This window comes from Larus michahellis, chromosome 7 (assembly GCF_964199755.1).
Source record: "Larus michahellis chromosome 7, bLarMic1.1, whole genome shotgun sequence".
NCBI classification, from domain to species: Eukaryota; Metazoa; Chordata; class Aves; order Charadriiformes; family Laridae; genus Larus; species Larus michahellis.
The window spans coordinates 17931904-17956635 of NC_133902.1; the positions used below are offsets into that span (position 1 = coordinate 17931904).

The window sequence follows — 24732 nt, forward strand, 5'->3', positions numbered from 1 at the left end:
GACCCCACTGGGCCAAGGTACGTTTCGAGCTGGATTACTGGAACAGAAACCATCTCCGAGGTGAAAATCAAGGCCTAGCTACCAACGTTAAACACCCCATTTGTCTGTTCCTGCCTTCAGAAATCCCGTCTGCTGCATTAGGACTCTGCTAGGGAAGGGAATAAAGAAAGTGCTGTGTGGGAGAACCGCAACCTAACCCACACCCATTGAATAGGGCACACTACTGCAGGATTTTCCAGGAAAAAAACCCCAATTCAGTCTTTAAAACATGTAGAGCTGTATTATAATAAGCTGCTGGCAAGTCTGAGTCCCTGAATGTAATTGATGTTTGTGTCTGTGTAAGTATCTATGACAACAAATAAATCGCATGTTTGGGAAGTGTCCTTGAGTGAATATCGGTGGGGGGTTGGTTGCATTATGCTGGTAACACTTAGCATTTTCAGACTTTTAATTCCTAAGTATTACTATAGATGGGTATGAGTACTTTAGGAAAATGAACTAATTAGTTATAAGATTTTTTTTTTTTCTTCTTTGCAAGTGGGACCGACTCCGAGTAATGCTATTTATTTAAGCTGATTCCAGACTTCTAGACATCTAAAGGAGTGAATATTTTTAGGAGCTTTAATGCTAAGCAGGAGGCTTGGACTCAAGGTCAATGGGCTGTGGGTCACTTTCAGCCATTTCAGGAAGGCAGAAAAGGGGATCTAACAAAAATTTGTCAGTGTTACTGTTGTAGTGCTACAAAAAGTAAAAAGCAAACGAAGTCGGGAAGTCATCCTACAGAACAGAGCTCAGGATGAGCACGTCTGTAAGAACGGGGCTCGAAATGACAAGCAGGACAGCACAGAGCACAACTTGTTCTGTACTAAGACAAGGTCCTCTTATTTTTCCTTGCTGAAGAGCAGCTGTACCACCAAATTCACGCACTGAGGCTCTTCTGCTCAGACTTGATGATCTTAACGGTCTTTCCAACATAAATGATTCCTTGATTGCTTTGGCCTTGCTCACTGCATCCGTTTTACTCCTATGTTATACTGTGCTCTCAAGCATGAGAGTGAGAGAATAGAGAGGCGTCCTGTTTGTCCATGCAGAACTGCACCTATGGCTGTCTCCACCCCACACTGCCTAACTTGCTGAAACTGGCCTGTAATGGGGAGGCTATGGATCCCAATCAAATATTTGAAAAAGTTATGCACCTAAAATGGCACTCAGAAAGCCCAGTCACTGGCAGCACTGGGGGGGAGGTGGTGCAAGACCTGCTTCCTCTCATCTGTTGCTGCCTTATCTGGGGCTTCATGGGGAATGTCTCTCACGTGTCTTCATGTATCTGCTGGCTGTGGTTCCTCTTGCATTCTAACCTCTCATGATTAACCTTATCCTGGCTCTTGTCTTTTGTGAGCAGCTGTGCACGCTCTGCAGTGCACTGGGCAGGGCTTGACAGCACCAACCCAGCTGTGCTCATTTTCCAGTTCTGGTTTTAGCACTTCCCCGGTGTCACGGCTTGACGCTATCCATTACAAAGCTCTGTTTCTCAGTGGATCACAGGTTTGTCAAGGTATTAACCATTTGGGCTGAAAGTTTAGATGTTCCATATTCAACTTAGGATAAATAGGTTTGAAAATACTGGCTCGTGTGATTCAGGTTTTTCCTGATTTCCTAATTTTGCTTATGCTAAATAAAAGAGAATGTCTAATTGGATCTGCCCTTTTGCTCCCAAGATTTAGAAAAAGAAGTTGCAACTTGCCTTTGGTCTACAGTCACCAGAGTGGTCAGAGCTTTACAGTTGAAAACTGCAGAGACAGAAACCGGGACTGGAAATGGGGTGGGGAAAAGGTTAAGTCTTTCTGGGCAAAGTAATTTAGAAGCAAGCAGGTTGAGGAGAAGAGTGGAGGAGGAAAGACTGGTTTGAAGAAGAACCATGCTCATTATGGCTTTGCTAATGTGCGACTGTTCAGATCTGAACGAGCTTTTAATGCGGCTAATGCATAATTTGCATGCAAGCACGGCAAGAGGTGTGCGATGCAAATCACGCCTGATGAACAGATGAATATGGGCTTGCAGATACTTGAAGTTCTGAACATTCCTGCGAGATGAGGCTGAGGAAAAGCCCCATCACAGGCAGAAAGCCTATGCTTGAGTCTTTCATCAGAAAAGCAGCTACTATATTTTTCTGTACAACTCAGGGGTTGGTACGGGGACCGGCGCTGTTTAACATCTTTGTCGGTGAGGTGGACAGTGGGACTGAGTGCACCTTCAGCAAGTTTGCTGGAAGGGAATAGTAGCATTTGGAAAGCTGGTGAAGATGTGCTGATGTGCAGCGCTGGTGAACTTGGTGATGAAATCATAGTTCACGAGGATGAATTATGTTGACAAACCCCTTGGGAATCTTGATTTGCACTGGAGATATTTTAAGAATCTTCTTTTTGTTCTGTAATTATTTCAAACTTTTGATAGTTCAGTGAGCAAAACTAAACATCAGCAGCAGAGTCCTTTGCATACATTTTTAATCCTGTTACAGAAGCGGCAATCACAAATTGAAGTGTAAATTCAAGGAGCCTTACAAAACTGGAAAGGCAACATATTTCAGAGCTTGTGGTGATTTAGAAAGCAGAACTAGTGATGTTATCAATGCCTCTCCGGAGGCCTGACACCAGGGTTCAACTGGTCTTACTGTTTCAGATACCCGCCACCAAGATTTATCTGTGTTTCACCAAGTATGAGAAATATATGAACACAGGGGCTTCCGGCTGATCCCCCCAAAAGCCATCAAGCCGCCTCCATTAATGTCAGCACACTCGTAAATTTGAGCATGCACTGAAGTAGGCAACTTCTGGCACTGCACAGAAGCTTCCAGAGGTGTCCCCTACCTCCTGTAAATCCACGGACACCTTATAAAGTAGATTAACTGCAGATGGAGTTAATAACAGTTGTCCCTCCTTTGGAATTAGAGGGGTTCACTCTTTTGAAAGAGGACAATGTCCCTGCTTACTGCAGGGGGGTTGGACCAGATGACCTTTAAAGGTCCCTTCCAATCCAACAGATTGTATGATTCTAAGTGGTGTTCCATAAGCAAGGAAGGAGGCCTGAAGGTTTGTGGGGTATTTTGTTTGTTTGGTTGCTTTTTTTAAATGGCTGTCAAAGCTAGACAGTTGATTGCAATCAATAGGAAAACAGGTTGCAGAACTGTGGGCTCCACTCCTCCCCACCATACACAAACAATCCTCTTGTTTATGATAACTTATTTTCCCTCTGTTCAAAGAAACCCAGTGGGTTGTTTGCTCTGGTACTCCTCCGGTAAGCCAGCAATGCATTTGCATTCCATTCCCTTGCTCCCTCCAGCCCTAAAGATGTCTGCCAAAATTAGTCAATAGATAACTACTCAGTGGAAGCTTTAAGAATGTGTTAGGAAAGGCCTGAACATTACCCATTAATGTTTACAGCTCCTAATTATGTTAATTAATCAGTCTTAGAGGTTGTCTCACCCAGGAGCCCAAAGGCAGGATTTTAGTTCCCACAGATGCACTTTAAACTAACCAGCTCAGACTCAGTGGCACGGCTGCTTGCAGCGAGGAGCTCAGCGTGGTTTAGCTGTCAGAAGATTTATGCAGGGCCCTGGACAGGTTTTGCTGTCAAGAGCATTGTGCTGTCACGGCTGTGGTGTGTTCCAGTTGGATACTGAAGCTAGTTTTGACTGTCTACATGAGGTACAGTCAAACATCTGGGAGCGGGCTGAGCCACGTTCAGGAAGACGGATGTTAAATGGAAGCTGTTCCTGCAGAATGGCCTTTTGGCACGGGAGAACGGCATTCAGAGAGCACTTTGTACCAGCACTAATTGTTATGATACAGAGATTACTGCCTTTGCAAAAGCTGAAGTTGTTAGCTCTGTCACAAAAAAAAAGCAGAGGTGAAACTACTGATAGAAAAACCAGACGTCTCTTCTATCGCTTTCTTGGAAGCTTTGTAAAAGACAGGTCTTGTCCCAATGTGAAATGCCAACTATTCTGTGTCAGTTGATTTAGAGACCAATGGGAATAACCCCTTTGTGGAAGAGATATTTTGGCTTTCTGTCTTTTTTTTTTTTTTTTTTTAAAAAAAAAAAAAATACTATTTTTCAGCTCTTCCTGAGCTTGCTTTCTTCTTTACAGCAGGACTGATGAAAGAACAACATATAAGTCTTGCTAATTAGCCAATATTCATCAAAGGTGCCCGCTCACTGTACCTATTAATATTTCTGTGGTTTTGCAGGAAGACAAAGTGTCCGGGCAGAGGAGGACGCCCAAGCCTGTGCCATCCTCTTTCGGAACTTTGTCTCCACAATTCAGAGCTTGCCTTTTCTCTCCTGAGGAAAAATGACAAGACTCAGAATCTACCCGACCCAGCCTGGCTGCAGAATGTGATGCAGAAGAAGCTTCTACTAATTTTATGTTATTTCCTAAAGCATTTAGTTTGTGTAGGCTTTCAGTGCGCAAAATACAAGCGGGTAGGAGAAGATACATTCGACTCCAGTGAACAGGTAAGGACAGGAGAAAAAGGTGGTGCAGATACAGACCTCCTTCTAATTTAGTTCGGCTCTTCCTTATCTGGTGGAATTAGCAGACAACTCCTCATTTATCCCTGTTTGCAGAATATCCTGATTTCTACGTTGAGCTCACAGGTGCTTCTGTCTGGTAATTTTGGCTCCCGTAGTGGAATGTCGCATACGAGTAGCTTGTGAGCATATGACAAGCCTTTAATGATGACAGGGAAAACAAGTAATGACAATGCGGATTAGGTGGAAGAGAGCGGTTCATCACCCATCTATAAATGACTCCTGTGGGCAGTAACTCCTGGCTGAATATAAAGTACCAGATACCAGAGAGGCATTTTTTCAGGTAGGTTCCTACAGGAGAAATGCCCTTGCAGGGGTGTCGGGAAGAAGGGAATGCATTTTCCAGAGTAATGGGGAATCGTATGGAACGAGGACTGTGATTAAGGGGCTGGTGATGTCTCTGGTTCATTGTGTTCCAAGGATTTCCAGCCTGGAGCTCGCTCTTTAAGAGGACTGTCTGCCATAGACATTCATTGCCCTAGAACTGGTTATTAAGAATTTTTCCTATCAGCTGTTTTGTGAACTGTTGCCATACTGTGTAGAGACCTCAATCCATACGCCCTGGTTACCTGGAAGGTGCTTCTGGCGGGTTGAGGGCACGTACAGCGAGCGAGACAGGACTGAAAAACGACACGAGTCCGGATGGACTTAAAGCAAGGATTCCTGCGAAGCAGAGCTGGGGCGGGACGGGGAGGGGGTGTCGGTGCTCGGCACCGCTGAGGCGTCATCTGTCTCTGTCCTGTTGGCAAGACTTCAGTTGCTGATGGATTGCCTGGCAGCTTTCACACACGTTAACGTTAACTTCATAAAAAGCAGTGTGTACAGAGTGTGAAATGTAATACAGGCAGTGCCTGACACAAATGAATACTTTCCCTATTCTGCGGAGTTTCAGAGCAAAACCTCTCTCCCCATTCATCTTCCTCCTGCCTCCTCCTTCCCCACCCCCCGCTACCTAGGGAGCCTCCTGAACGGGCCTATTGGCAGTAAACTCAGCTCAACAAAACAGTCTGGTGAAAAAGGGAAATATAACACGCTCACTTCCTATTTCTTTCTCCTTTCCTCTGCATCAAAGCCTGGGCTGGCTGTCAGGAATGTTCAAAATGAATAAATAAAGTGCAGGAGCCCCCCCGGCTTCAAGAAGGAGTCTCATTCACTCACCATGAAGCTTGGCCAATTCTTTTCCTGACAGTACTCGAGTCAGCAGGCAGCGCGAGAAGATCATTCAAAGCTAATCAGTAAAGTGTAAACCTATTATGAAAGCACATTTACCCCTCGCCTCCTCCTCCCTCCAGAAAACCAATCCCCAAATCTGTGGGAATAACACATAACGTACATAAAAGTTGCTATTACTTAGATCCCCTGTTATTAGGTCAGCAATGCCACTGATGAAATGCTCCCCAGAGCACTGAGCGGCAGCATATAAATCCTCCAAGAAATTCACAGCATAATTTGTTACAGCTAGAGGGCATAAGATGCATTACAGTAAAGCCTGTGTATCAGACTCTCCCCTGCGATTCTTGAGGCTATCTCTGGTAATAAAAACCTCATCTTGATTTCTTATCCTTTGTATTGATTTCTGTCAGGGAAGACTTTTGTTACACGCAGATACTACTCTCTTTTTCTGTATAACAAGGGGATCCTTCTCCCCTTTTCTCCCCACCCCTTTTTAAAATTTATTTTAGGGATGACTCCAAGGAAGATTCATGATTTGGGAACTGTTGGTGGGTACAGTGGGTAGAGAGCGGAGAAGACGACGATGACAGATTTTGCATATGCAGCGCAAAAAACCCTAAACGTGAAATCAGAGAAAAAATGTTTCTGGTCTGGAATAGTACAGGAAATTGAAACTAAGCCCCCAGCTATGCAATTGCTATATTTTAATATGGAACGCTGTTGTTAATATAACGGATGGAATCTGTGGGAGTCACAGGATTAAAATCCAGACTCAGATGTATATAATCACAGCAGCTGTTAATTTTGCAACACTTGTACTCCTGCTCTATGAATTATAGAGCTGCCTTGAAAAAAAAAGGGAGGCCTGTAGGTACACTGCATGATGCCTTTTTAAAAAAGCTTTAAAAAAAATTATCTTTCTTTTCTAGTATGGTGCCCAGGGACAAGGCCAAATAGAAATCTAGAAAGCTTTATGTGAATAATTTGCAAGCTCAATCAGAACAGCTCTGTATAAGTCAATACAGATAAACAGAATGATGGATGGTAAGGCTGCAAAATGCATAGTGTTCTATCAAAAACATTTTGTCTTTTCTGCCGTGGGATTACTATAAACAACCGGTACGTTTTCATTTAATCTATTCCTTTGGGTTTTTCCTTTATTTTGTTTTTTTTACAACCTATCTTGATGAGAAGCTGTCTGGGGCTTTGAAATGACTGAAGCTATGCCTATTCCCTGGTGCAAAGAAAGTGGTAAATATTTATAGCAGTTCCTACAAGTGGAGAAATTTAATACATGCTCAGTGCTTTTGTAATCTAATAGCAGCTGTGCTGAAAGACAATACCTGCTAATTGTATTTCCTATCACATCCTTTTCCAATTGAAGGATAAAGTATAGAAGTTTGGGTTTATTATTTTTTTTTTGGGTAGATACAGTAAAAATTATTCAAAAGAATCTTTGCTCCCCTTTAGCTATCTGTTTATTTAATAGACTATGGAAAACGGTAAACTCTGTCAAAAAGCCTAGTTAAAGAATAATTTATAAACTACATTTAGCCGTTGATTTTGTAGATGGGCTTAGTGGAGAGCCAAAATATATCCTGGCAGGTAATAATTAATGTAAGCCTTGATACTTCAGACCTAGCCACTGTTCTGCAGGACACAAGGACACAGCTCCTGATAGTTCTGCAGCATTTCTGACATGCGCCACATGGAAAGCTTGGCTCTGTGTGACACATGTGCTCCCCGTGTGTAGAAACTTGCTGACTTTTTTTTTTTTTTACGTATTTTGGATGCAAGTGAATACGTCTGTGGTGAAAATTATTTCGGTCGCTTAAATAGAGGCCTCCTGCGAAGAGCAGGACGTCAGGCAGCTCGCTTTGACTCCTCTTGGTCCCGTAAATCACTGCATCACTCAGGCAGATTCATATGAAGTGGAAAATCGCGGGTGATGTCCAGCCTTTGCTGAAGCTGATGGCAGCTTTCTCACTGGCTTCACTGGGGACGGAATTTTATCTACCGCTATGCTAAGTCACCAGAATGGCTTTTACCAATGATCTGTCTAGTCACGGCCAAAATGCGCCTTACTGATTTGTAGAGATGATGCTGGGCAGTTAATTTACAAGCAGAGAGCGACGGGGAGTGTGGTCAAACACACTGCTCTGCCCGCAGCCTGTCCCTCTGCCTTCAGTGGTGACCCCGCACACGCAGCGTTTCTTTAACTGTGCTCTATCAGAATGGTCTGATTTAGCTTAGAACTGCTTTTTGGTTAATTTTTTTTTTTAAAATGTCAGATTGTTTCAGATGGGTGGGTGGAGAAGCAGCTCTGTCTGTGGTTATTCTACAAGGTTGGAGGGGAGCTGTTTTCTCAGTCTCTTGGCTGCAGCAGAACGTGTCTGACTAAAGGCTTGCCTACAAGCAGTAGTGTCGTCAATTAACTGTGTGTGGGTATATCGTAGTCCCATTTAATACAATCACTTGCTCAGGAAAATCAATCCAAGGTCAGTTAATGTGGTGCTTATATTCAAACATCTGCTTTAATCTTTGTTAATTCTCAAGTCTAGATGAGTTCAATACTACTGAGCCTGACTAGACCAGACAACTTAAAGGTTAGCTAAAGAATTCCTTAGAACTTGTTTAATCACATGTTTACATGCTGGGATACTGACTGTGGCTGCCTATAGCCTTGAAGTCTCACTTCCAGTTGGGCCCCTGGGCGCATCTGGGATATAAACGTAGCAACAAGGTCCCATTTCACTTGTAAGGGCAACTGAATAAGAAAGCTCAGCACTTACACTCCACCTTACATCTGCAGAGCGTTTCATAGATACGTGAGACCGAGGTTGCTTATACATTAGGTAGCAAGGGTTTTGATGAACTGCTTGTTCAGCCATTCCTCTCCAACTCCCTTGATCGAACGATGGCTTTGGCTTCCTCCAAATGATGCGTTGGCTTGGTCAGGCTCTTGGTTGGCTCTGCTGTTAAGCGTCTCCGTGGAATGGATTTTACTTTTAATAATATCTCGTAACTGTCTTTGAAGAGGTTTATGGCTCAGCCTTATTCTCTAGGAAATTGACTGTTCTCTGCTAATCTCCTAAAGAAACATCATTATTGGTTCACACAGTATTTCAGCTAGTTCTCCTCAAGCTCTAGAGCCAAGTTAATTGGACACGATTGACCTATGTTAGAGAATTACTGTTAGATGAGTAATATTAAGCAAAGGAAACAAGATCTTTCTGTACCTCTGAACACGCTGGGAGTTGCGGGGAGCGGCAGGAAATGGCAGCTCAAGAAGTGTGCAGCCCCGGCCCTAGGAACGGGGTTGATTTAGGGAACGGGGAAGTGCTTTGTAATAACCGAGGTTTGTAAAACCAGCAGTTTTTTCTAAAGGAGAGCTAGATGGGGTAAAAATAGACCAGAGTCTTGAGTGGTTATAAGACGCAAAAGTACAAGAAAGAAGAGAAACAGATCGTGGTAGACCTGTGAGACTGCTATTTTTATGGTTGCTTTTTTTTTTTTTTTTTTTTAACAAACACTACACTGTCATATAGCTACCAAAACCCGATTAAAGTAGTCAGGGAATAAATAGAGCAGGACTTCATCACAATGCATTTGTATTTCCAAATGGAAACTGCATGCTGAAGGCAGGTCCAGCACGCTGAAAAAAGACTGAACGATTAATGGACGTGACACTAGTCCACCAGACAAACGTGAGCCCTGTAACACCACTGAGCAGCTCAAGGCACAAAACCACTGGAATTGTTTTTGCAGAGCAGTTTTCTGCAGAGCAGCTCAAACCTTGCTGCTAAATCCTGGAACTTTTGAGTGCTGCTTCCCAATTTACTTTTCCATACAAACCCACTGGATGGGGTAAATCCTGGAAAAAATTACCTATATCATAAAACCAGTCTATATTCCTTAGTACAAGGCTTGACAGTATTGCCCTACTAAAACTGCCAGTCTCAAAATGTCTTCAGCTAAAGTAAACTTCCTGAAAGAACTATAGGTGTCAGACTGATTTTAAAAACATGTTAAGTATGTGCTCAACTGTGCTGAGACGTCACGTTTTACTGAGATCGGCAGCACTGCTTAAGTGAAATGACATTTAGGGGAGCGTCTTGAAGGTCAGGCCTCAAGCGCTTCAGATTCATATCAGCTGCTGGATAACACCAGCAGCAGGCACCTGGACTGCAGTACCAGTGACGTGATGTGATTTGCTACAGCAAATAATTATACTTCTACCTCACGGAAGATTGCGTTCTCTCTCTTTAAACCTTATGCATTCAGACAGGGACAAAAAAAGTCACTGTTCCTAAACTTTAAGTATGCCTCTTATAAGGATAAAGCCAAACCCCAAGCTAACATGCAATCTGAACGTATCTCCACTTCAGTGTCTGTGGACCTGATTCCGCAGTCAGTTGTTCAAGGTGACCTCTGAGCCCTGCTGGACTGTGCAAGGAGCGATGTACTATTCTGGTTTCCCCCCCCCGTTTAGGAGTCCTGCTGCTCAGGACCTTAGTTCTGCAACTGGTGCAGAGCTGGTTCTGCAGCTGGGACTGGCATCACCACTGTAAAATGGATTTTTGCAATTCGTAAGAACTGCAAAATCAGGCTCCTTGGGGCAAACGGACTTACTGAGGGGCAAGTGCTTATCTCTGCTCACCGGCACTCGATGAAACACTGCCCGATCTGATCTTGGAGAGTTTCCTTGATATCGCGTCCCTCTGTTTCTCTCAGCTTGTCCTTGATGGATACCTCCTCGTGTCTTGCCGGGACCTCACCTTGCAGGGCATTTACTTGCCCAGTGTGCATCTGCGAAATACTCGTTGCCCTTAAATGAGGAGGTAGGCTCTGAAAACAAGAGGAGAAAACAAAAGGTACAAATTAAAAGAAACTTAATATAAACTGGAATGCCAGGTTGACAGTGAATCCAAGCTTAAGCCTTAATTTATTTGCAGGAAGCCAGGAAAAAAAACCCTGTGCTCATAAAAAGTGCCTGGATGCACACAATGGTCTATTGTTAGTGTTTCAGTATTAATTAACAACATTGCAATGTACAAAAACAACCCTTCCAGCGTGGGATCCTGGGATCTCAATGAGACAGGTGAGAAAGCTGCTGTTCTGCAAATGCCAACTTTATCCATGTCAGAAGGGTGCCAGAGATTTTTTAATTGAATTTTCAAATGTTTGGACTTCCCATTGGTACTTTTTAATTAGCCAGTATTGTTTTTAATTTGTTCACTTAAATTTTTATATGCACTACTTGGTCAGTGGTTTCCTGGTATTTTGTTGCAGCTGGTCATATTCCTTTAGGAAATTGACTTCCCTCGAGGAACAACAGCAGCAAAAAAAAGAATAAACAAACCCCCAAACAGTGCAATAAAAATCATAGCTCCCCAAGTTTCCCATGATTTGATAACCTTGGCAAGACGGTTTAAAGTCTTACAGTGATTTCTGCTTTGTGATTGATTTTACATGTGTACTTTGAGAGAGAAAAATGAAAGTCTTTCTGGTATGCAAATACAGAAGCATGAAAAATACCATCTGTGTGGGTGGTCTGAAACTTTGCATTTTTTAGCTTGCAACGGCTGATAAAGTTAAGATGTTCCCGGTGTTTTACGAGCTACTACTACCTCCTAAGTGTAGAGAAAAGTATATTTTAAAAATTAACTTGTAAATTAGCTGTGGTTTTTTTGAAATTCTCGAACAAAATATTCTCCACATCCTTGAGAAGTAGTGATTGTATTATCTGATAGCGTATGTCAAATTTAAGAATGGAGAACAGGAGAAAATTTGATTATCTGTTTTTGTGGTATGGTGTTATACTCTTCGAAGTTAGTGCCTATCTGACATATAGGTGGCAGCACATGTGAATACAAGCCTAGGAAAAAGGCCAGTACTATTCCGCTCTGTCCTTCCACCTTCAGAACGTACAGAAATTGTGCTTAAACCGGCACATCTCAGAATAATTTAGTAATACGTTCTCCTTGCTCCGGTGACGTATTTTCTAGTGTGCTCCAAGTCCTAATTCCAGAGGTCTCCCACAAAGACAAAAAAGCTTCGACCAAAGGTCTGGCCAGCTTATATTTAAGAGCTGTTATTCGGTGTTTTTCCATGCTTCCACCAGGTTCCAAAAATCACTCACAAGTGCCAAGCAAATTTGGTTTCAGAAAGCACACAGCGGGACTGCACGGTATCCAAAGTAAGTGCAGAGGCCCTGTTCAGGAACGCAATTTACTGCCTTCCCCGCATCTGCCATGTGTGACTCGCAGTATGCAAAAGGAATTGGTCAAGGCCACCAGTGAGAAAATATTCAGGAGGAAATAAGAAGAGCAGCGTGCTTTCAAAAGGCGGCTGGACGTGCTCTCTTCCTGAATATCTGACCCAAAATGTTGCCTTTCCCCCTGAGATGTTACCTTCACTCATGTTTCAGTTTCCCCTGAAGCGTTTCCAATTCTTCACCAGCACATATTTTTAAGTACGGCATGACTAATATTAATGCTATTTATTTGTATTTCACCTGGATTTCACCGCTGTCTGCCTTACTAATACGAAACGAACCTCAGAATAGCCAGATGTGATGATGCTTTCTCTGGGCTCACGTGGAACCCCGAGGAGGACCCACGAGGCTTGCTTCCCAGACTGAGATCCAGAAACAAGACCCGCTTCCCTCGGGCGGTTTCCCACTCAACTTTTGCTTCACTACAACGATGCTCAAGGGATCGCTTTTCTGAGAAGTTCCCATCGGAGTGCTGCTGCCTAGAGGTATGGGGAGCAGGGCTGCTTACGAAGAGACGAGCCAGCTAGAGCTAGCATGGCTCTTCCATGTCTTTGTGTACTGCCATAGCACAGCCTGAACAGCCACTGAGAGGACAACCTACGAGATTTCTTAACTAGGTCCTCGCCAGGGGAAGGGCTGTTTCATTTAGAAACATGTTTTCCAACATTTCTTGCTGAAGATAGGTGAGAAGATAAGGGAAAGAAATCTGGGAGCAGAAGAAAGGGACCGAATGAGTATTTCCATGAGCAGAGGTAGCTGCGGTGAATGCTGATGGTGTCTTGCTGGGTGGGCAGCAGTTCTCCCATCCTGTCTCCTTTGGGCAGTGACAGAAGCAATAGTCAAGCCTCGGCACAATGATATCTCCAGCTTTAGTGATGCTAATTTGCAGCCGATGGAGAAAGATAGCCTCCTCTACAGCACACATCTAAACATTTAAGGGTGAAATGCCATGAGATGGCTCACCAGATGAACAGCTTTTGGTGCTGGGAAGGGGCAGTTCCCCCTCTGCCCTAACTGCTGGACGTGTGGTTCCTCCCTTCTCCTGCACAGTCTCTGGCACTCACCTGACAATGTGGTGAACCAGTACAGCTCTCTAAGAAGCGGAAAATAATCCCTTTTATCTCCCCTGGGTTAATTCTCTCTCAGTGTAACGAGGTCCGCAAGCCAGCCAAGGAGGCAACTGAGGCCCAGAGCCATAGCAAGGGAAGGGGTGGGCAGGTGTGGGACCAGAACAACATGGAGAGCAGGATGGCCCCTGCAGCAGCAGACAGGAGAGCTCCTCTTTGCCGTCTCTGAACCTTTCCTCTGCTCAGCTTCCCCTCTGAACTGCTCTCCACTGAGCCCCAAGGGAGCGTTTGATGACCAGCAACTCATCGCCGTGATATACCAGCGTGTATCTCATCAGTACCAAAGCCAGATGAGGTAAGAACTATTTGAACTGGAAAGAACATGCCCACGTGAGCAAGCCCATAAGCAGAAAATTCTTATCTCTAAGTGAATTAATACAGACCATATCTACCCTCAAGTCTGGAGTTGTGAAAGTGGTGTGGACACAGCCCAGGTAGCTCTAAACCAGGTGGCTCAGGTGCTGATGACAACAGGGCTACAGAACGTGCTCTGGTCTGCAAAATCCAGCCGAGCCCTGAGTAAATATTTGTGCAGCTACCGTTCTGAGCATCATACAGTTACCAATATACCTGCTGATACTAGTCTATGAGCTGCACGCAAAGCCCTAAGGCTGACATACAAACATAACCTTGTAGAACAGCTTATGAAAAGAAGGTCTGTTGTATTTTGACCTTTTTTTCCCTTTTTTTTTTTTTTCCAAAGAGTGTTCTACTGCAAGAAAACAAAAGAAACAGGAGCCACTTCTACCAATGAGAGTCCAGTTACCCCCCTTCGCTAACCCCCTAAAGAAAGGAATGAAAGAGGAAGGGAAAGATGGTAAGACTGTATGCTCATTAATATTTTAATGGGATTAATATTTTAATATTAATATTTTCTAAAATAAGGTACGTGGAAAAGGGTTTATTTACATGAAAGAAAAAGCCGTTGCTGATGTGAGATGTGCTGTTGCCTGACTGCTTCCATCACTGGGAAAGCAGGGCTGGCTCACACCTAGATGGCCAGATAAGCTGGGGAGGAGGGTAGGTGTTGGAGAGGAGCCCAAAAGATGGATGGACATGGCAGGTACAAAAAGATAATTTATCTGAGCGGGAGTCGGCGCTGCCAGGTAAGCTGTTGTGATGAGCAGCAGAGAGATACGTTAATAACAAATGACATCCTTTGAAGCCAGCCTGGTGGTGGACGGACAGTTGCCAAACCAGGGGCTCCTCCTGTAGTGCAAACTTTGGCAATAACAGGCTCCAGCTCCGATGGGCGAGGGAGAACGCGAAACAAAGAGCAGAGCTGGCTGTGATAAATGAGTCCTGAAGGATTCGTGGCCGACTAATGTGGAACATACGCATCGTGTCCTGTTTATGAGTGAAGACCAGGAGGCCAATGTGTGTCAGGAACTGAAGGCTGGCTTCTGTTCAGGCGGAGGAGGAGGAGGAGGAGGTGGCAAGCGGTGAACGACAGTGAGGAAATCATGCTATGGTTGTCTCAGTAAAACAGTATGGGTGGATGTACAACTTGGGCCGGCTTTCCATTCTGTTACTCTGAAATCGATGCAGTTATGTCAAAAAAAAGAAATTGAACTTGAGGAAAAGCAGGGATGAGGAAACATCAAAAGAACTTAGGTGTACACAGGCTAAGTAAAATGGAGGCTATCTTAAAAACTGCTTCCCTGGTCTGTAAGAACTAATCCAAGCGTATTTAAGGGTATGAATGATTAAGGAAAGGAATCGGTTGGTAAAGTACAGGTATGGAATAAGAAGATGAACTATGTAAAATTTGAGTGTGGAAGTGAATTTAGCAACTTACCCCAAAAATAGATGCTTCAGCAGCAGGAGGTGCTGAAGAGATACACCAAAATGTCCAGATGATGTAATTGTGCCATTGTTTTGGCCGTCAGTGTTAGTTCCCTACCATTTGCTGTGCATTTCTGATGCATTTTCATAGAAAATGCTTTTCTTCTTTTGTCAAATAAAAAAGAAAAAAAGACTCCAACTGAGGAAAGAAAATGGAATTCTCAGGCACACAATGGATGGTATGAATTCTTTTAGACTACTGCAACACCTCTAGGAAAAAAAAAAGAAGGCAGCTTTGAAGAGCAAAGGTAATCCGGATTAGAGAATAGTGCTGCTTCTAGCTTTGCAATTTAAGAAAGCCAGTGTGTTAATTTGCTTTATTTTCTCCAGTGTTCTTGTCCTAAACATAAAAGTATATGTCATCCTAAACCTCACCAGCTTCAGAGTTCAAGCCATTCCTAACCCTGCCTTTGCAGCGAGGAGGCAACTGCAAAACCTGGCATCTCAGATTAATCTTCAAGCACTCTTGGGTCTTCAAACAGGGACAGAGCCTATATGACAGCCCAGGTGGAGTTTGTGCTCTCTTGTCAAGGAGTAGACTTCAGAACAAAGTAAGTCTGAACTTTGGTCACCCGACAACACAAGAGAAAATAGGTAGTGAAATAGTAGAAAGGTTGCCGAGACAGACAGACAGTGTGAGAGGTTGGTTTCGAACACCTCCCTGGTGGCCAGCCTTTGACCTGTGCCTTCCAGGATTGCGGATCAACTTTCCATGTGTCCACATGTTTGTTCTGGAGCTCCAAAGAGTTACGCTGAGACGATATGATGACTGCTGCTTTTATAGCCCCCTATACTTAATGTGCACGTTAAGGAAGACAAAAGCCAATTTATTTCTAACATGACTTCTCTCAGCGCCGCTAATGTTTCTGCTTCTGAATCAAAGGGAGGCATTCTACAGTAAGACGCTAATAAATAGCTTTTCCTTGGGGGGAGAAGCATTTTCCCATCTTTAAGAAATTTCTTTGGCCACGTGAAATTCAAATTTGTTAACTTGCCCTACAAACAGCAACTCATTTAGAAACAAATTACAAATATTAGATGGAGACAGTGAACTTGATAATGCAATGCTGCCCCATCAGTTGTAAAATAATGCATCTTAATGAAGGCTTCCCATGTGAATAAACCATTATATTTACAAGCTTTTCACAGTTAATGACCCAGAACTGGATAACGAAACTCACATTTTTAGTGTGGTCCTCTGTCAGCAAAAGTATACATATTAATAATTGATGTTGCTGTAAAAATAGGACACAACATGAAGATTCCTGAGTTTGTGGGAAAATAGGACTACATGGTCCATTAACTTAAAATGCTTATCTAATGCTTGATGGGCTTTGTCTTTAAAATCCTTGTTTAAATTAATAAGGCAAAATGGACATTTGTCTAAAAGAGAATTTTATTCCAACTCATCAGTCAGAAGTACGCTGATGAGAGCACTGTTTGAGTCTTCTGTTCTTTACTCCTCCTCCCCCTGCCCTCCCCAAAGGGAATTTAGGTTTCGTGACAGCGGAAGACCCACCAGCAGAAGGAAGGAAGGAGTTGCCTCCACCTCCCCGGTAAGCCAACGCCATGGAAGTCTCTGTACGTTTTCCCTTTTCGACATAGGAACTCGATTGCACGGATTGCTCTTTCCTAGCTTGAAAAGCCTGCCTTTCTGCTTAGTCAGCTCAACAGCTCTTTCCGACGCAGACTGCTTTATTGTTCATTATAAAACACTTAGAGGTGTGCAGGCTGGCTGAGCATGCTTAAGGCTACAGTTCTACATATAGGAGGCCCCACGCTGTGGAACTAACTGCTCTTCAATTGTTCCATTACGACTACGCTTACAAGGAAAGATAGTCTTCATTTCAATGAAATAAACGCATTTCATTTTTACTTGGCGTTTTAAGGCTAACGTTCGTATTATGCCTGAAAGGTAGATTTACTGCAGCTTTTATTACGGGTACTTAATTTAGGACAGCTTCTTTGCTTAGACCTGAAACAGCACAGCTGAAACACACACTGAATGGTTTTATGGGACTTCTTCGGTGCGTGTTCTGCTACAGACAAGATTGTCCTAAATTGTAATGTGTCAATAGACATACTGGTTGCGTAGCATTTTGCTGTAGATTGCTTACTTTCAGAAACAGTATAGTTTGCTTCTCTGAAGGGCTTTATTTTGTAAGCAAAGTAAGTATTTTTGGTGGTCACTTATTTTCACAAGGAGTGAAAGTGAGGTTTTTTTTCTTTCTTTTTTTTTTTTTTTTTTAAAGTTTAGACTACACAGCCAAGTAACTCCTTACTAGTAGAATAAAGGAATTTACCACTTAAGTAACTGAGGTCCTGTTCTTTACTCATGACTATTATTCCACTGAATTTTAAACAGTGATCCAAATTCTCTTTGAAAGTTTAATATAGGAGTTAGCTATGCCCTTGCTTTCTCATTTCCTCGATGTACTTTTCTCTGGCTGCAGGAAGAATGTATTTTTAAGAGGTCTCTTCTCTTACGCAGATTGTATTCGTATAGGTTCCATGGTACACAAATGGTGATAGCCACATCAATTATATGGCTGAATCGCTAAATTAGGCACAAAAAAGGAACAACTAAGCAAAATATATTGCATTCATTAAAGCTTCCCTACTATATGATTCACTTCAATGGCTTTGCCAATTAAAGTAATTGTCATATGCACTCAAACAAAGCATTTGTAGTAAGAGGCCTTGTTAGAAAAATATTGAAAATGGCTGTTTTATAGATTTATATTATGTATCTACATATATATAAATATTGACATGCAAACTTTTTAATAAGATAAGAGAAAGAACATTTGAAGTGAAGAAAACATTTATATTCATGACCATATAAGTTTATATAATATTGGTTATGTTTATTTCCAATATTATACCTGGGCATGATGTCAAGCTTCTGCTAAAAATGGCAAATGCGTTTTGGACTCTGAAAGGCATTGTTAGTGTGACTCCAGCCAATGAAAGCCGAATTATTTAGCAGGCTTCTCGCTTCCCAGTGTCTATTTCAAGAATAAGCAAGTTTAAGATTTCTATGGAAAACAGGACAGATTAGATATCGCTGTTTAGATGTATATGGATGCTGGGTGAAATAACCTATAACTTTGTGCTGACATCTAAACGTCATTTAGGCTGTACGTAAAACAAAAGTCATTTTAATCTTATGCTTGATAAAAACAGGCCTGGTGTGTACCACTACTGTAATTAACCACTTTCAAGAGCCGAAGAAATATTTTAAATTTCACTTACTTATGGATTTTGTGGTTTGTTAATTCCCATATAATATTTATTTAGCCATAACCTATAATGTTTACACAGAAGGCTATTCTGGGAAATGCTAATTTTTTTTTTTTCCTGACTGGATGAAATGAATTATATTTATCAGGAATTCAAAGAACAAGGAATGTTTGCCAGACTGTTTTCTCAGATATAAATAAAAGCATTATCCGAGACAACATGCCTAAATTAGGGTATGTTTAAAAGAGGTAAGAAGGAGAGAAGAGCTTTTTATTTAAAACCGCATATATCCTTTCATGTGAAAAGGATACAGAATAAGGAAGAATGGTGGAAATATTATATGAGAAAATCATAGATCAGCATGTTTTGTGCCACTTGCTCTTTGGTAAGGGCTGAAAATATGGAATAGAAGAGTGTTAGGGGTGTGTAACTGTAAATCAATACATGTATCCGTGAGACAAGAAGGCATTTACGTGTGTACATGTCCAAAGCATACAGGGCTCAGCCCTATAAATTGCTTAGGCATGGAGAGCGCTTGGCTCCAATGGGATTGATTACTTGGGCTCGTTAAGAGAAAACATGAGCAAGGGGATGTCCAGGACTTCATAATACTCCTGCCTCAAAGTTTCAACAGTAGGCTGAGCCCCTAAATTGGGATGGATTTTGCCTTTTCTTTTTGTATTCCTTGTTCCTAGGCTCTTGCCTACCCTTCCATAAATCAGTCTGATTGCAAACTGTTTATCCTAACATTTTATGTAAAAACGGCTTTTCCTCTTGCCAGTAGCCTGTGTTCTGAGATTTTAAGCATAACTTCCTGCGGGCTCTACCCTGTTAGGAGAGTCTGCTGGTAAGAGCAATGAGTGTGGATCCATTATTAGACTTGGGCTGTTTTGCACCACCCTGAGACAAAGCAGTTGCCAAAAACCTGTTCACACAGCCTCTAACTGTGGTGTTTAATGACAGGGAACTTGTAAACGTCAGAAACAGACAAGTGGAATTATGCACCAGTTTAAAAACTGGAAAGATGGTACATTATAATTGGGCTGTAACGGTAAAATAGTCGGAGCAAGAAGAGACAGGTTTGTTTGGGCTGTACATGCATGTTTTCAAGACAAATTAATGTGATTTTTCTTTCTTTTTTTTTTTTTTCGGCAACACCAGTGTGGTCGGTGTGGCTTAAACACAGAACTATGCCTGGAACGTTGGTTCTGGTGGTCACGCTGGAGCCGGTGGTAAACAGCATTGTGGCAGCAATGTGAGGAAGATCAGGAAACAGGCCAGGATACAGTTATCAAGATATATGTGCTCTTAGTGAGGCTCGCTTCTCTTTACAAATTAAAGCGGTATTACAAATTGTGATTTATTGGAGATTTAGAAAAACATGTGCTGAGGGAATCATGCTGTTTCTGCAATTAAGCTTTAATAAATAATAATAATAATAACGAGCCTTTATTTTTGAGCCAAGAAAAATCTCTGGAACATAGGCTTCTACTCTGTCATCAAGCAAAAGATGAAACAGAATCAAATTCCAGAAAAGATATATAAATTTTTCTGAAGTAAGCAGACAGTAAAGAAAATAATACTGGATTAAGTAAAAGACTGGACAATTCCTGGTCTTTGTTGCACATACTTCCATATTTTTTTAGGCCAACATAACGGAATTTTTCAAAAAACCCCACATTATTCAGACTTCAAATGGCCTAACTCTTTTCGCAAAGCAGTCTTCATATGAAAATAACATAGACATTTTTAAAATACCTATAATCGTAAGAGAAATTATATTTATTGCAGTAAAAGCCAAGTCTCCTTTGGGATGGACTTGGAGTAATGGATGGCTAGGTCTTCTAATTTATCTAAGTCGTGCAGCATTAGAAAAGCAAATTCAACATATTTACACATGAAGATCTGTGGTCATTTTTTAGAGGGCTGACATGATCATACATCAAAGGGACTTGACCTTTGGAGCTCACAGCCTATCTATCAGTGTGAACCAATGCCTGCTTGCCACTCGCTTCCTTTGGAGACCATGGAAGGGAAGGCAGGATGAAAAGTAAAAGGGAACCACAAATGGGGAATATAAAAACACTAGCAAGACAAACAGATTTTTTTTATTTAGAGATACCAATTTTTTCCCCTACATCCTTTGATTATATACTTGATAGAGAGTAATGACTCCAAGTGCAGAGTTGCAAACATCAATTCTCTTGCTCCTAAATGCAGGTCAGGAACGAATATGCTACATGTGTTTGGTTTTAATTCCCTTCATCCCTATGATCATATGGATTTCCTCCCCATAAACTAGGCTATTTACATCCTAGTTATCAGTTACTCCTACCATCAGCCATCATGAAAAGAGCGCTTGGCTGTGAACCCTCCAATAACTGACACCAGACTTAGATTTCCTTCCTAAAACTCTAGTTCTAAGACTCGACAGAAAATGTCTTGGGATTTGGTAGGAAACGATCCTTTGTTTTGCTAAAGGTATAATTTCTAATTCATTTTCAGTACATCCCAAATATTCACTATTTCAGGTTCACTCTGGGAATTTTCTTTGTCTTAAACAGAGGCAGAATCATCACCCAAAGCTCTGTTTAGCTATGCTGGCTACATTTACTGTTAATGACGAGCAGAAATTAAAGACAATAATCCGTAAGGGGTTATCTGTGTTTAACATGGCAAAACTTCGGTAAATGTACATGTTATTTCCTAAAGAAAAGATTTTAAGATCACTCTTAACTGATGATGCACGTTTGTCAGGTGTATGCCATAGGCACAATTAGTTTTCACAAACCTGTAACATAGCTAAGGACAATCCCTTTACTGGGTAAGAAAATCATCCAGATTGTCTGGGAGAAGCAGAAAGCACGTTTTAATTCAAAATTAAATGGTTAGTTTATAAAATATCATTTGAGAACTGCAGAACATGGAGGTATTAATAAACCTACCAAACACAGAGCGGCAATGAATGTTTCTGTAATGCGGTGCTTTAGAGCAGCTTTACTAGAAATTGGTGCAAGGGCTGCACTACTGTAGCTGGAGTTGAAGAGAGCTGTGAGGCTTGATGCCCATTAAATGCCTAATGAAGGCACCTAAAGGATTGGTGGTGGCCAAAGAAAATGTCAGCTGTAAAGAGTTTATCTTCTTGCCAGGAAGGAAGATGTCGGTGGGAGGAGATGTACCTTCTCCGATTATGGAAGGAAAGCAGCCCTTCTTCTGGAAGGCGTGCTTTCATTTTTGTCTTTCACTTCATGCAATCTAACTGACTGTTGACAGCTGTTCACTTCCCTGTACTTTTTCAGTATGATGTGAGGAATATTTTGCTTCTTTCCATGTGGACTTATGGAAATATCGATTTATTAATATGGCAGTTTTAATGTCCCTTTTCCCTGCTCTTGACATACATACACACTGGTTTGCAAAGGGGTGGGAGAAGACGACTTTGCTGCTTTTAATTCTACTTCGGGAATAAGGCAGCTCAAGCGTCTTGGAATTATGAATTAAAAAAATAAAATTTCCTTGCTCTGTCACGCCTGGGTCAAATTCCCTAGAACCTGGGGCAAATTCTACACCGCCTGTTTCCACATCTGCCATATGCATTGGGCTATGTATATACAGCACACATGCATGCAGCATAAGACAAATTGTGCTACTTTTGTGCCATCTATCATTTCAGTGTAGTTCTGTATTCCTTAGGGACTCCTTTTAAAATAGGAAGAACCTTAGAAATTAATTTCTCATCTTCTGCTAAATTGCAAAAGTCTGAGGAACAAACAGACTGTGGCATTTTATATTCTTTAGGCAGCACTACTTACCATCCCCAGAAATATCATCTCCTCTTCTCTCATTTTCTCTGTTTTCTTGCGCTGGATGTATCCACGCCAAACCTGAATTGTAAACAAAACTCTAATGAGATAAATGGGCCTTGTTACAGCTTCCTTTACTGTGGCAGACACAGGAAAAAACAAATAGAGGAAGGAAAGGCACAATATACAATTGAAACTATTACTCTTTAACAGGTTGCCATCTGCTACTTTTTTTTTTTTTTTTTTTAAAAAAAACCATTCTGAAGTCTGTTATCCCCTCATACTGGTATATCTAGCTTCTAAATACAACATCAGCCGGGTTCAAAAGGTGTTTAGACTTAAAATTTAGACCGAGCTCCTGTTCTCAGGCTGAATTATCTGAATTATTCATGTGTAAGGACTTTTTCTGGAATTTAGCAGTGATCTCCCTTTCTTATCTTTACAAGATATGGAATGAACTCTTTCCCCGGAGATCACAGAAAAAGGCATGAATTCCCTGACATGCACTGGATTCCAGAGGGATGCCAGAAAGAGCAACTGAGGTCATAAAAATCAGAATGGAAAAACAACATGTAGGTTATAAAGTCATCCCACATCGCCAGTGCAGGACTGCTTCCATTGATCTCGCATCTAGGGTCCTGTCTCATGTTGTTAAGTGGTTTAAATGATGTATTTCACCTTGCTAGACACCCTGAAAGCTGTCATTTCACAACGCTTCCCATCCCATAAGCTGTGTTTCTGTCTACTGCTGTCCTTCTGAACAAAACATTGTTATTTGTTTCTACCAGAAGTGTTGTTAAATCAGAGATTTCACCTTTTGAATGCAAGTGGCAGCATCATCTGGACTTGGACCTGTTTGGACCTCATGCTTAGTTTGTCTTTCTCTCTTCTTTTCATGGTAAATTTGCTTCATGAATGCTGCTCGACACCGGCCTTGGCGAGCTCGTTCTGCAACCTGGATTATTTTAATGGCTTCTTCAAATGTCATAGCCTTGACAGGTTTCTTCAACAGCACGGCCAAAAAGGAATGGACAAAGCAAAGCATTAGAGTTCTGTGTGTTGTTAATTGCCTACCTCAGCAAATGAAACAACGAATGAACTTCTTGCAGAAACTTTCTAAGGCAAAAAAGTCCCTGTCTGAAACAGCAGAGACTTCTGTCTCAGTGCTATCTTGCAGTATCTTGGAAGTTTGGTATCTTGAGAGATGTTTTTCTGAGGACCTTTAGAAGAAAGTGAACGTGGTGCGCTGATGTGTGACAAGGAAAACCTGATGTGGGGAAACAAAAAGGCTTCAAGGTATCATGTGCTGAAACAGAGGATCTCCACAGATCAACATCACACTGTAAGAAGAGCAGAGAATTTCCCAGAGCTTTACTGTGGAGGCCAAGAGGACTGCAGCTGCCCATGGAAGTAGTCTAGCAGAGAGCCTGTGCTCTGTCTCCGCAGGCTGCCTCTGACTGACTGGTGCTGGCTTTTTTCCCTGGAGCCTTCCCACCACTGCTTTGTTGGATCAATCAATACACAGACTTCCCCCACCAGCACAGTTACTGGTGGAGATTTCAATGGTTGGGACAGCGCAGCGGTTTGACTAAGTGGTCTGATGCAGGCTGTCTCTTATGGCTATAACATCTATGAATCCAAGTCAGCTAGATGTGTGGGCACAGTTGTTTATTCCGGGAGGTTAGCAATGGCTGCTTGTAGGCATTGCACCATTTCCCAAAAGTCAAAAGTATATCAAATCCAGAACAGTCTTCACTGGAGTGCTCACGTACTTCTCTGTAATGACTTTTGCTCTGCCAAAACTCAGTTTTCTACTCCTCCTAGCAGCTGCAGCTCTATAGCTGCACAGAAGAGACTGCAGTCGCTGTTCAGAGGTTATAAACAACTGAATACTAACAGTTGTGCTGACCTGAACTCGGAGTTTTGCCCATTCCTGGTTCAGAATCCTGGTTCAGTAAAACTTAAGCCCGACTTGATTTCAGTAGGACTAATGATGTGATGAGAGTTAGCTGGACCAATAAAGCACCTACTAAACCTGGCCAAAGTGCTGCCCTTTCTCTGACACTCTCACACACACATAAAGCAGAGTCGATTCATTTCGGTCTTAACCAGACTCGAGATGTGACTGGATATTGTTACACAGGAAAAATTAATCTTACTTTCTATTTGTGCCTTATGTGTAAACAGAATTTTACTTCTGAACTGCTATAAAAATGCTTTTCACTTCAGTGGCTCATGCGTTCAGACGTGTGGCTATAAACTTAAAAAGTTAGGCACGCTGTTACATAGGTATGCTGTATGCTTACCTCTGTTTGCAATCCAGCATCGAGCAAAATCTGATCAAGGATTTTCTCCCTCTGCTGCAGGACTTCCAGCTTTTCTTTAATGAAATACCTTGGTATAGGTACTTCTACCTCTTCCTAGAGGAAGAAATAGTCATGAGATGCTTTTTTAGAACTGCGTTAAAATCACATTAGTTACTAATTGAACACCTTTACAAAGCAATAAAATTGGACTGGGATTGTTGACTATTTTGGAGTGTTGGGGAATCTGACCTCTGTAACAGCTGCTGAGCTGTTACTTTGCAATTACTTAAGGCCTAATTCAACAAAAACAAATAAATCAACCCGGTTTCTGAACCACGGCAGCCCAGAAATCTTTCTTTTTATAACAG

The 24732-nt window shown here is 42.0% G+C and overlaps 1 protein-coding gene across 2 annotated transcripts in view; it reads right to left on the reverse strand.

Moving 5' to 3' along the window:
- The window catches only part of DRC11 (dynein regulatory complex subunit 11), a 110175-nt gene that overhangs the window by 69275 nt on the left and 16168 nt on the right, over positions 1-24732 (reverse strand). For both annotated transcript variants that reach the window (XM_074595003.1, XM_074595004.1), the window contains exons 3-6: positions 24365-24478; positions 22873-23061; positions 22068-22139; positions 10424-10611 (exon numbers count right to left, since the gene is read on the reverse strand). In XM_074595003.1, the coding sequence (XP_074451104.1) occupies positions 10424-10611; positions 22068-22139; positions 22873-23061; positions 24365-24478 (563 nt within the window). The remainder of the gene's footprint in view (positions 1-10423; positions 10612-22067; positions 22140-22872; positions 23062-24364; positions 24479-24732) is intronic.